This window comes from Sitophilus oryzae, unplaced genomic scaffold (genome assembly GCF_002938485.1).
Source record: "Sitophilus oryzae breed Bouriz unplaced genomic scaffold, Soryzae_2.0 scaffold_809_pilon_pilon, whole genome shotgun sequence".
Classification (NCBI taxonomy): Eukaryota; Metazoa; Arthropoda; class Insecta; order Coleoptera; family Curculionidae; genus Sitophilus; species Sitophilus oryzae.
Window position 1 is genome coordinate 633,400 of NW_022147427.1, and position 12,693 is coordinate 646,092.

The following is a 12,693-nucleotide window of genomic DNA, read 5'->3' on the forward strand; positions in this document are numbered from 1 at the left end:
ATTAAAATTAATCTCTCAATATATTAAATAATGTATGTTTTTATAAACAAATTATTTGCACAATCAAAATTAAACTAGAACAAGTTGACGTCAGACTAAGATCTGAAGGTGAACTTTGTTTAATTCTTATTGTTGTAAATGTAAATATGTACAATGATAAAGTAAAACACAGGGCAGAGGACAAGGGAGAATGAATCAAGAAGTCACGCTGTTCACTTGAGTCGAGTTGTCCAAGTATCATAATGGCAGTAATAAAGTACGTTTATAAGTATATTTTATTGGTCAAATTATATTTCTTGACATTTTTCCTACATACATTCATGTATTTAATTCTGTAATAAATTTATATTTTGATTTTTATATATCCCTATTATCTATTAGTATATATTATATTGTCCCTAGCCGCAATCCCCTAAACCAAGTTCGCGATAGTATGAATATTTACCGTTTCAAATTGTCTTTGAATATCATTGGCTCGTTTGACTAACAACTCTTTAAATTCTCCAAGACACTGATACTTGACGTCCAGCGCCTGTTGATAAGTCAGGTCCGAGGGATTCCCAAGTCTTGCCAAATATGGAGCCAAATAGTCCGCTTCTTCTTCCACTTCTTTCTCTTTGTACAATCTGTGTTGTTCCTCCTGGTCCAACATTCCTATTTTATATTCCTGATTCTGTTCGCGATTGTAAAGTGAAACGTCTAACTTGGAGAATGCCATTTCGTGAGCTCGTTGTAACAAAAATTCGGATATCTGTAAATATAACATCGTATTCAAATCTAGAATACCACTTTATCTAAAAAAGAAAACATTCGCCCAATGTTTACTACCAGTCATGACCTAGGCATCCGAAACCTGGACACTTAAACTTCCGTATCAGCTCCCTTCCGTTTACGTAAAATATTATATCATGTAAATGTATAGGATAATACACACTATCCGTTCCGTTTCCCTTTCATTCTATATCCTTTCCTTCAATAAATTTTTTGGCGGACGGGCTTAAGCGTATCGGAAACAGCATTGTCAAGTTCTTACATTTGTACCAGTTCTGTTAACATTTTGTTGATATTTATTGATTCTTTCACCTCTTAATTAAATCTATTACCTTTTTAAAAAGATGCAAATTTTTAAAATAAAACTTTCGTAATTATATAATTGTACAATAAGATGTATGGAACTGTGAACGAAAACATACGTATAGCGTAAATACAATCAAAAATACGGAACGAATATGGAATGGAAACGGAAGGTATAGTAAGAATCAACCTTAGCGGATATTATAAGAAAACTGCAGGTCGCACAACGCTTAATGGAACTAAATATGCTGGCAATAATCAAAAAAGACCGTAAAATAATAGGGTGGATACGACAAAAGACCCATGTAATAGATGTCATCCACAAAATCAAATTCCTCAAGTGGCAATGGGCAGGACACCACCTGGCAAGAAGGACGGACAACAGATGGACCACAAAAATTACAGCGTGGTTTGGTTTGGTTGTTTACTCACAAGGAATAAAGAGACCTAGAAGAAGACCAAACCTGAGATGAGACCATAATATTAGGAAATTAGCATGGATAACTCATAGCCATCAACAGACAACAATGGGCCCAACTACAAATTGTAATTAGTACAAAGGGAGTACCTAAATATGTGAGAAAAGCTACAACATAACTGGAAATTGCTGAATAAGCTGAAAATGATGATGAATGATGAAACATGACAAAAGTAAAATTAAGTGTATAACTAAATTTACCTGATTTTCAAAATCTCTGATTGGTTTCAATTACTTCTTTCTCATCTTTGATTTGTTGTTCCAGTAAAAGAAATAGCTGCAGTTGCCTGGGTGGTTTGGCTCCTATCTGGGCTTGGTAACCGTTGGTTAACTCCGGATGGAAAACCATAGCCTCACCCATTTCAGATATGGGTGGTTTAATAAAGTTTCTCGTGGATGCCGTGATGCAATTCTTATCGTAGTGGTATTTCAAATATATTTCGCGATCTTTTATGTTGAATTCGCGCACACTGAGGTCTTTGTAAGCGGATTTATCTTCATTCCGTCTAAATTTTTGGACTATGCTCTTAAAACAAAATATATGGTGTCTCTTAGGTAAGTGCAAGTATTTTAACTGATACTGGCAGTATATTTTGATCCCAGAAAAACGCTTATATGAGTTTTTATTTGTAAAAAAAATGTTTGATGTTCTCCGGGAAATTTGAAAAAAGAACGTCCTGAAATTTCTTAACGATAAATGAGAGCCTTGCAGTGTTATCTCTTATTTTACTCACATTTTACATATTTGTGTGTTTATAAGTTCACAGTAATTTTAATTTTCTACACTATAAATATCCATAAAAAAATTAATTTTGAAATTTTGATAAATTGAAAATATCATTTTTTAATCCAGATCTACCACCCCATAAAATATTTTCACTTGTTTAAGAGACACTCTGTATAGTTTAGTAATCTATTATTTTTCTCTTTTCCTCGGGGAAGCTTATTTTAAACTAAGAATAGTAAAAGAGGTTTTTATAGGAGTCTGACCTCTCCACTAAGTTAATTTTATGATGTATATGTTACGGTTAAGGTCCGATGTCCGGTTAATGTCGACATTAAGATGCACACTTTCCGTTCCGTTTCCCTTCCGTTCCATATGCTTTCCTTCCATACATTTTTTTTGGCGGACGGACTGAAGCGTATGGGAAACAGCGTTGTCAAGTTCTTACATTTGTACCTACTCTGTTAACATTTTGCTGATATTTATTTATTCTTTAACCTCTTAATTAAATCTATAACCTTTTTCAATACATACAAATTTTTAAAATAAAACTTTCGTAATGATATAAATTGTACAGTAAAAAGTATGCAACTGATATGGAATGGAAATGGAAGGTATAGTGAGAATCAACCTTAACCCGCTCAATCTCGAGAGTAACACACAATAAAACAACAAAAACCATAACCAAACCCAAACTTGCCCAAACATTAACCTGTTAATGTCGACATTAACCGGACATCGGACCTTAACCCTTAACTTTAACAGGTGGCTCACCCCTTTAACTTTGTTTATTTTTTCAGGTAAAAAAAGATTTAATATGTTAATATGACATAAATAAGGATTGATTGACGTATTCAATTATTTTCGGTTACTTCCTGTTTCACCGGGAATGACTACAAATTTTGATTTTCATATAACATCCTTGGTATTTTTTACTTTTTTATTGAATAGAAAATGGCATTCTGAATAGAATGACATATATATCATATGTCAACTTTTGAAATTTTCAATTTAAAAGAAGGCTGTACTTAAACTGCCGTTAAACGGTAGCTTACTAAAATGCCGTTAATAGGTATGACCTCGTTGATGTGACGCACTTGACGGCTTTATGAAATATAGGAATTTTATAAGGACTAACCAACGCTATCCACCCCACCAAATAACCAACTTAACCAACGCAACTAACCTCGACACTGATAAAAAATATAAAAAACAAATATAAATTAGTAAAAATCAACCAACCCCACCAAATAACCAACTAACCAATGAATTAACACCCTCGAAATAACGACGCTAACCAACCCGCCAAATAACTAAACCAATCCAACCAAAAAGTGTGAAACCAATGCAAATAAGATCACGCTATAAGCAAAAGAATATAAAAAAGTGTTGGTCGGCGTGAGATTTGAACCACAGACCATCCGCTTACGAAGCGATAGCCTCAGCCACTGACCCACAGGTGCTCTTGCAAAAAGCTTAAGGCTAGGCATTACTTTCCGCCGACATGAACGACGTTACTATATCTATTAACGGCATTTTAGTAGGCTACCGTTTAACGGCTGTTTAAGTACATCGTTAAGAAAATAGCATTTTAAGTTTTAATTTAGAGTGCCATATGGCCATAAATGTAACAATTTGTTACTCGAAATACCAAATGTGTGGTACCAAATTATTCATAAAAAAATGCCTTTTCAAAATATGCTAATGAGCCACCCTCGTTCTATTAGAAAAAATTGAGATATGATTAGAAATGCGATTTGGGCATCTTAAAATCGATCAGGACAAGAGACGAAAAACATTATACGATCGAATATATTTTTCCAAGACTCCTTGATTAAAAATTAATGTTTTTAACAAAGCCATGGCACGCTGGAAATTTAAAACACGACTCTTTTTTAAGCGAGAGTGTCAAAACTTAACATCAGAGAGTAGTTTTCTATCGAATAAAGTAAAAAAAGAGTGCCATTTAAAAATCAAAAATTGTAGTCATTTCCGGTGAAACAGGGAGGGACAATTGAATACGTCAATCAATCCTAATTTTTGTGTCATATATTAACAAACCAAATCTCGTTTTTTTATGTGAAAAACTATTACTATTGTTATTGGTATTACTATTGTTATTGGTATTTAGTTATTATATGTAAGCTGTGGACACTAATTTTGGGACTTGTCCTGTTTGTGTTCCGACTAGAAATAAATAAATAAATAAATAAATAAAAATAAAAAAGTTATAGAGTTGAGCCACTTTTCAGACGCACCTGGTATAGTCTGTCCAGCAAAATAATATATGACAGTGACAGTGTTGTGACATCTGTCATTTTAATTTAAAAGTATATATGTTTTTCTACGATTTTTGAAAGTCGCCTTTCGAAATCATATAACTCTCCCGCTGGACAGAGTATAGGATACTTAGTTTAAATTGCAAAATTAAAATATATTTACTCGAATAGGTCGTCTATTTGAGTCTCCTAGGGTAGTTTTTCTTCTTTGGTCGTATACAACTTGTCTATAATATACCCTAAAACGATATTAATATCTCACATTAGGTGGTCATACCTATACAGGTTATTAGTAGACAGGCATATAAGATGAATGAACTGAAAAACTTCTAAAATATATATTATGGACATCTATATAATGAACAATTAACAACTACTGCGTTTGTTGATCATAAAAAGAAACTATATTTCACATCAATTAAACTTCTAGTTACGTAATCGAGGGCGCGATTTTAAATTTCGGTTTTTTCGGAGTTTTGTTGTTGGTAAATTCGGAGTTTTGTTGATGTAAATAATAACTGTTTATATATTTATAATTAATTTATTTTTATTTCCTAAAATATTTTGATTAAAAGAAAATATATAAAAGTGGGCAACGCTGTGCCGGTCAAGCTTAATCACGTGACTAAAAGTTTATTTGGTATGAACTGTATGTATTGCTAGGGGGCTGCCATAAATTATGTGATGCGTTTTTGAGGATTTTTTTAATCCCCCTTCACTACTGTTGAGATATCGTAAAATTTATCTCGGCCCCTCCCCCCTAATCTCACACGTGAGAACTTTCAAAATTTGTATTTTAAAATGCGTTAAATTTATTTAAAAAACAGAATTAGTTATATTATTTTTATTAAGATTAGTAAACAGATTCGAGATTGTTTGGATCATAATCAGAATCATACATAGTGATAAGCACAGAATATCTAGCTACGCGTAGCTAGATATTCTGTGGTGATAACATTAAACAATATGTAAATGGTAATTACTAAAATTAATAGGAAAAATTCTGTCCATGGAGACTAGCGCACGGTCTCAAGAGTGGCTCTTCTTAGTTTGTACTAACAAATCTATGTGATATTCAGTAAAATCATCTGCTCCTCCACCTTTGCTCTGATTTAGCCAGTTTGGCAACAAACTTTTATTATATCATGCATATTTAAATACATATCTTTAAATATCTCAAAAACCAAAGCTTTCAAACATATAATTCATTCCCTTATAATAAATGCCTTATTTTATGTCCAAGAATCCAAAAATGAAATAAAATACCAGGTGAAAAAATAATATATCTTTGGTATGGATCTTAGTTCTGACACACCCTGTATATTTCAAAATAATTTTAAATTGTACACATTGCCTCCCCACATTTACCCATAAAAAATTTTGTTTCTACATCTTTCCGTTTTCAAATAATCAACAGAGGCAAATATGGTGTATACAGGGTAAGTCTTAAATTAGTGCAAATATTTTTAGGGATAGTATATTTCGGCCCCCGAAACACGATTATAATAATATGAGATTTTTTCAAGAAAAAAAAATTAATTTTTTTTAACTTTTAGTTAATAATCAATTTCTTGATAATATGGCAACATATAGGTGTAGATTAAACCCATTAAACTTACGACAAAGAAAACCCAGAAAAGATCGAGCGGTTCTGAAAATTTAAGCAAAAAATCATTTTTTTTTTGGAAATTTGAAAGTAAAATAACTCGGTTAATTCGGACCTATTTGAAAATCGGTAAAACAGAGAAAATATTATATTTCTTTTATCGAGACCTACCAGCCCTGAAAATATTTGCACTTATTTAAGACTCCGCCCTGTATAAGAATTGTGTCATTTCGACATATTTGACATTTTTAGCCGACCATACCAACAGGTATTAACGGCTATTAAGATCGGCAAAAAAAAAGTTTTATTTAATTTCACTCAAAATGAGTTATTTGCAAAGGTTATTTGGGTCATAAATGACCTAAATACAATATATTTTCATGGTGTCTCCCTGTCTGTCCGTTTGTAACACGATAACTCAAAAACCACTAAACCGATTTTAACCAAATTTGGCACAAAAATACTGTGGCACCCGAAAATCTGGCCATTAGTTTTTGGTGGGGGTGAGGGTTTGGTAAGGGGGTACGGGAGAGGGTTAAAAATTTTAAAAAATCGTAACTCCAAAATTACAGTAGGTAGCGAAACGCGGTTTTCAATTTAAGATTAGGAATAATATTTGCAACAAAATTTATAATAACATCAAAATCAGTTAAAGTCGCAGTTTTTGAGATTACGAAAATATGAAATATTGTTTAGAAAATGATAACTCAGAAACAGCTAGCAAAACGCGGTTTTCACTTTTATGTACGGATATATATTTTAAACGTTTAAAAAAAGGCCAAAATAAAAAAAGGCCAAAAAATATAAAAAATCTCAAAAAAATATATAAAACTTATTTAAAAAAAAACAAAAAAAAAGGAAATCCGTCCATCGGACGCGAACCCAGGTGGCGGATAGGGGAAATAACCGCGGACCAAAATTGGAAAAATTCCTTTACTTTGAAAATAAAAGAACTGCCTACCAACTTTTTATTAACATATTTTAGTATGGGAGGCTATACATGCCTCCCGGCGCAATTTTTTTGAAATATTTTAGTCTAGAAACATTTTTCACGAAAAAAATTACGTTATATTCGACTCTCCCCTACGTGAGATTTAGTGAAACTTGACTTGACTCCCTTCCCCCTTGATTGCCCCACATAATTAATGGACGCCCCTTTATAATATTTAACTTTCAATGATAATAATTATGTTACTGTACTTGTCTTCTCTATCGCAGTAGTGTTCTGTCAAAACCTGAGTCTCTATTTCTATTTTTTCCAAACCATCAAATCTAGCCTTACTGTTGAAAAAAAATGTTCTTTCTCCGTCTGCAGTATCATCATCTTTGTAGTAAATATGTTCTGTGATTAAAAAAAACATGTAGAGATGAATTGAAACTACCGTATGATCGAAAAAAAAGGCGTCAAAAACGGCTGTGGAATGACAAGTAATCGATAATAATTTTGGCGAGGACTAAAGACGTCTAGTGAAACTTGTCAAAAATTAAAACTAAACAATTAAATAATAAAAAGTAAAGCAAAGAAAAAGATTCCAGTTAACGTCTCCTTTTTGCTGCCAGGGCTAATTTGGACGGGGCCTACTTTATTTACGCGGAATCCGAACCGCGGTCCTCGGCCATATCATGGTCAATGGCCTACCGACTTGGCAAGTGTCTAAATCGAATCACAGAATCGAATCTTACTCACGAGATATCCGATCTCATCCGGCCTCGAACCGGCGCGGCGTGAATGAGCAGTGCGTTTCAATAGATTTTACACTCTGTTGCCTTTTTTTTGGACAACAGCACGATACAGAGTTTCGAACCGGTCACCCGTCCATCCACTAGTATCGCCTTATGTCGCTTAACTTCGGTGTTCTAATGGGAACCGGTGTTTCGATGTAGCTGGGCCGTTGCCCAATTAAATAATAAAGAAACATTAAAAAAGATAAAACGTTTCCAGACATATAAATCTGTTTCAAAAAAAATATTTTTTTCACGAATTTTAAACTAAGTATAGCATTTAAAAATCATTTTGCCCAATATAAGAATAAATTACAATCTTCTTAAAACCAACTGGCAGTAAGCGCCATTAAAAAATCAAGAAGACTACGGGCAAATTAAATGACGTCTGGGGCTTGACCTGGCCAAAATTATTACCGATTGTCATTCCCCAACCGTCTTTGACGCCGTTTTTTTTCGATCGTATAGTATTATTATATCGACTTTCATTAACTTATAACACTGTCCTCTCGTCCAGGGTTGAAATATTCAGTAATTTGGTTAGTTTTGGCATCGAAAAAGCTTCTATTTAACTTGTCGTGGCGATTTTCGTATTTTTCCTCTACTGATTCGATGACGGTGCAATCGAAATCTTGAAAACGTGATATTTTTTGAACCATTCCATCATCGAGAATGTAAGGTGCATATTCTTCGACAATAGTCCTCTTGTATTGCGTCACTCTGCTTCCGTCAGGAAATCTTCTTTTCAATACTAATTTTTGAAAAATTTAATTTAGTTGGTTATAAATAAATAATAAACCGGGAATTTCGCTACCGCGCCTTTTAGGAACCGGGATTTCCATTTTTTTCGGTACTTTCGGTACTAACTAATTTTTATTCAATGATGGTATAGTTCATCAATCCGAAAGCAAAAGATGGTTTTCCAAAGTAAAATCGATAAAAAATTGATTTCTAATGAAAATAATATTTAATATAGGACATCCTCACGTAACAAAAAATATTTTTTTAATTATTGATATCGAGTCCCGAAAGAACCAGAAATTAATTTCGATGTCCGGTTCTTTGTTAGCCTAAAACATCCAGAAATTTCAGATACTTTCAAAACCGGGATTTCCCGGTTCTGAACCCTAACTGGGAGTATTAATTAGGGTTTCCGGAACCGGAGCTATTTTCCTGAACCGGGAATTTCGGTACCATGTCTCTAAGCAACCAGAATCTCCCAGTTTTGCAGGTACTTTCGGTACTAGCAAATTTTGGTTCAATAATTGCGCAGTTCGTCAATTACCAAGCGAGGGACAGTTTTCAAAGGTAAAACCAATTAAAAATTGAGTTTTAAAATTAAAATAATATTAAATTATGAGAAAATTAACACAAGCGAAGAAAAAAACTAAACAAATAGGTAACTTAAAATTTACATCAAATAACATAATCCAACTAAACTAAATTTGAAAAATTGCTCAATTAAAAATTCAAATACCTATAAAAACATAACATAAAAAATATAACTAATATATTTAGCAATATTATACTAAATAATAAAATAACATATTTAAACTTCAATAAGTGCTAATATATAAACATTGGTTCATAATTTATAAACTTAAAACGGGACATCATTAGGAAACTGCAGGTCGCACATCGTTCAATGGAACGAAATATGCTGGGAATAACATGGGAATAACTTAAGGGAATACCCAAGAGGGACCGTAAAATAATGGAGTGGATAAAAGACCCAATTAATAGATATCATCCACGGAGTCAAGTCCCTCAAATGGCAATGGGCAGACCACAAGCCATTGCCATTTGAGAACACAAGATTACAGCATGGTACCCACGAGGAATTAAGAGACCTAGAAGAAGACCGAACCTGAGATGGGACCATAATATTAGGAAATTAGCAGGGACTTAAACCCGCATAGCCAACCATAGACAACAATGGCACAAATTACCTATAACAGATGCGAAAGAAAGCGACTGCATGGGAAACCGTTCGGCAAACCCGACACGCCTATTGAGTGGTGTAAATACACCAGTCGTTTAGTCCGGAAACCCATGCTGTGTCGTATTCGCTTGCTGGAGTGACATAGTGCGTGGTTATATGTTTCTTTTAAAAACGCGTGTAGGATTTTGTTGAACTTTTGAACTGTTATTTCTAAGTTTTGGTAATTTGTATATCTTATTTAAAATGGGATACAAATGTGTTTATTTATAAGGAAAAATAAGATATTTATAGTATAAAAAATTAATTTATTTAACAAAATTTAATTAACAATGTCACAAAATAGTTACCTTTCTATTGGTTCTATCGGACTTTTTTCGACTATATAAATCTTTATTTGTAAACTTTAATACATCAAATATTTTCAATCTAATAAATCATTTAATGATGTAAATAAGAGAAAATTTCTCACATGGGTGGTCAAATTCTATAGTTTTCATTATATCAAACGGCCTCTGAGAAATGTTTTCAACTCAAAATGCCTTTAATTATGTTTGACTACATCATTAAAAAGGGTCTTCAAATACATCAATGTGATATTTGTCTAAAATTTGCAAAAGAATCCGAATCTCTGGATAACTCGAAATTATTTACCCATTTAAAAGCCTTTGATCATGAATGTGGAAAAATTTGTTCATTTTATTTACAGGCTGGAAAAATTATTTATATTAGATTTTGATGAGTTTTGCACTGAAGAAAACATTCAGAGGCTGTTTGATATAACGAAAACTATAGAATTTGACCAACCATGTGAGAAATTATCTCTTATTTACATCATTAAATTATTTATTAGATTGAAAATATTTTATGCATTAAAGTTTACAAATAAAGATTTATATTGTTGAAAAAAGTCCGATGGAACCAATAGAAAAGTAACTATTTTGTCACATCTTTAATTAAATTTTGTTAAATAAATTAATTTTTTATACTATAAATATCTTTTTTTCCTAATCTCCTACGAACTGATATAATATGACGAGTAATCTATTAAATTACTGTGAGATTATATGCCTCGATAACATATTGGTGCAGATTATTTTCACCCAAACAAATAATAACCCAAACTATACATTGATGCGGATTGTCTATGAACTCTTTCTGAAGGTCACAGAAATCTGAACGCGGAATTCGGTGTTCTTTCGCATCTGTTATAGTTAATTTGTGACAATGGGCCCAATTACAAAGAGAGAATGTGGGGGATGCTACACCATAGTGGGAAATAGTTGAATAAGCTGAAAATGATGATTACATAAAGATTATATGAACTTCAAAAGAACTTCAGAGGTAAGAACAGTAAGAGATAGCATCACTACTTGCAAATCAAGATCGCTGTCATTTTGCAGGTAAAATTATATAAGGAATGGCATCGATCGTCATTTTCAAGCCAAATTTTGGACACAATCAAGTTGACTATACACATTCTTGTCCATGTGGCAATAGGGAACGTCGAATAAGCCGGTTTATGCCGGTGCCTCTCAAGATGTAAACATAACTTTTATAAAATTTCAAAATTACAAAAATCGGTTATTTTTTCTGTTTATTCTAAACATGGTAAATAGAAATCCGTTTCTTTTGTCCACATCTATCACCACTTAAGATACTTGCACGTATTTATAAGAGACACCCTGTATAGAAATTCGAAGGAAAAAATGTACAAGATGTCCAATACGGTGTATTTGGTGCAGTTAGATTGCCCTTCCTTTCAGTGATTAGATAATCCTTACACTTACCTTCGCTAGGTATGTTTATCTTCATCGACCACGGATATGGAATGTCGAGGTGTTTTTCATCAAACATATCTTCAAATTCTTCATCATCTCCAATTTCCGTTGTAGTGTTCTGACGCCACTTGATTGGCTCACCTACCAGAAGATGCTCCCATTTCTCAGTATCAGTCAAGTTGTAGTTGATATCGGCCAGACCCTTGGAACAATCTTGCAAATTTACCTAGAAGGAATTGGACCTGTTATTATAATCGAGAAATATTGTTCTTCTGGGAATATTACAAATGGAGAGAAATAAACATTAAATTCAAAAAAGGCCTATACATGGTCCGGCAGTAGTGCGTCGGGCATCTGTAGCTCCTAGAATAAATAAATTTTTGGCTTTTTTTTCAGATCACTTTATATAATCCTAAGATATGAGTAAATATATTTCGATAGTTTCAGAGATATTAATAAATAAATAAAAAATATATATTTTTCATCCTTTCTTAAAAAAAGTTATTAAAAATACAAGAACTATTCTGAAATCAAAACTATATTAGATATTTATTTTAGATGGTCTGTACTTAATTTGCTATAAATATGGTAATCGAAATATCATACAGGATGTTCAAAATTTTACGCCAAACTTTCTAAAATATAAAATAATTTTTCTTCGTTTTTTTAAATGGAACACCCTGTATATTATTTTTTTTAATAGATGGAGAATTAAAAAATGAACATTTTTGGTATTTAGAGTATTTCAAAAATTTTAACGGTTTTACAGATATTCGCGGTTTTATATTTCATATGGCATTTTCCATAGTAAATTTCTATCAAAGCCACCCAATGATTTTTCTCTCGTATTATACCGTTGAAACCATTAAAAATTTTGAAATACTTTAAATACAACAAATTTTCATTTTTTAATTCTCCATCTAATAAAAAATAATACACAGGTTGTTCCATTTAAAAAAAAAAACAAAGAAAAAATATTTTTTATTTTAGAAAGTTTGGCGTAGAATTTTAAACACCCTGTCTGATTTAAAATTACGATATTTATACCAAAGTTAAGTATATAGACCATCTAAAGTAAATACCTAATATA

At 32.3% G+C, this 12,693-nt stretch overlaps 1 protein-coding gene across 1 annotated transcript in view; it reads right to left on the reverse strand.

Moving 5' to 3' along the window:
- The window catches only part of LOC115888920 (dynein regulatory complex subunit 7), a 246,123-nt gene that overhangs the window by 998 nt on the left and 232,432 nt on the right, over window positions 1–12,693 (reverse strand). Inside the window, exons 6-11 of the mRNA XM_030908808.1 lie at window positions 11,613–11,829; window positions 8,377–8,634; window positions 7,362–7,503; window positions 4,719–4,794; window positions 1,754–2,078; window positions 446–751 (exon numbers count right to left, since the gene is read on the reverse strand). Of these exons, the coding sequence (XP_030764668.1) occupies window positions 1,761–2,078; window positions 4,719–4,794; window positions 7,362–7,503; window positions 8,377–8,634; window positions 11,613–11,829 (1,011 nt within the window). The 3' untranslated portion in view covers window positions 446–751; window positions 1,754–1,760. The remainder of the gene's footprint in view (window positions 1–445; window positions 752–1,753; window positions 2,079–4,718; window positions 4,795–7,361; window positions 7,504–8,376; window positions 8,635–11,612; window positions 11,830–12,693) is intronic.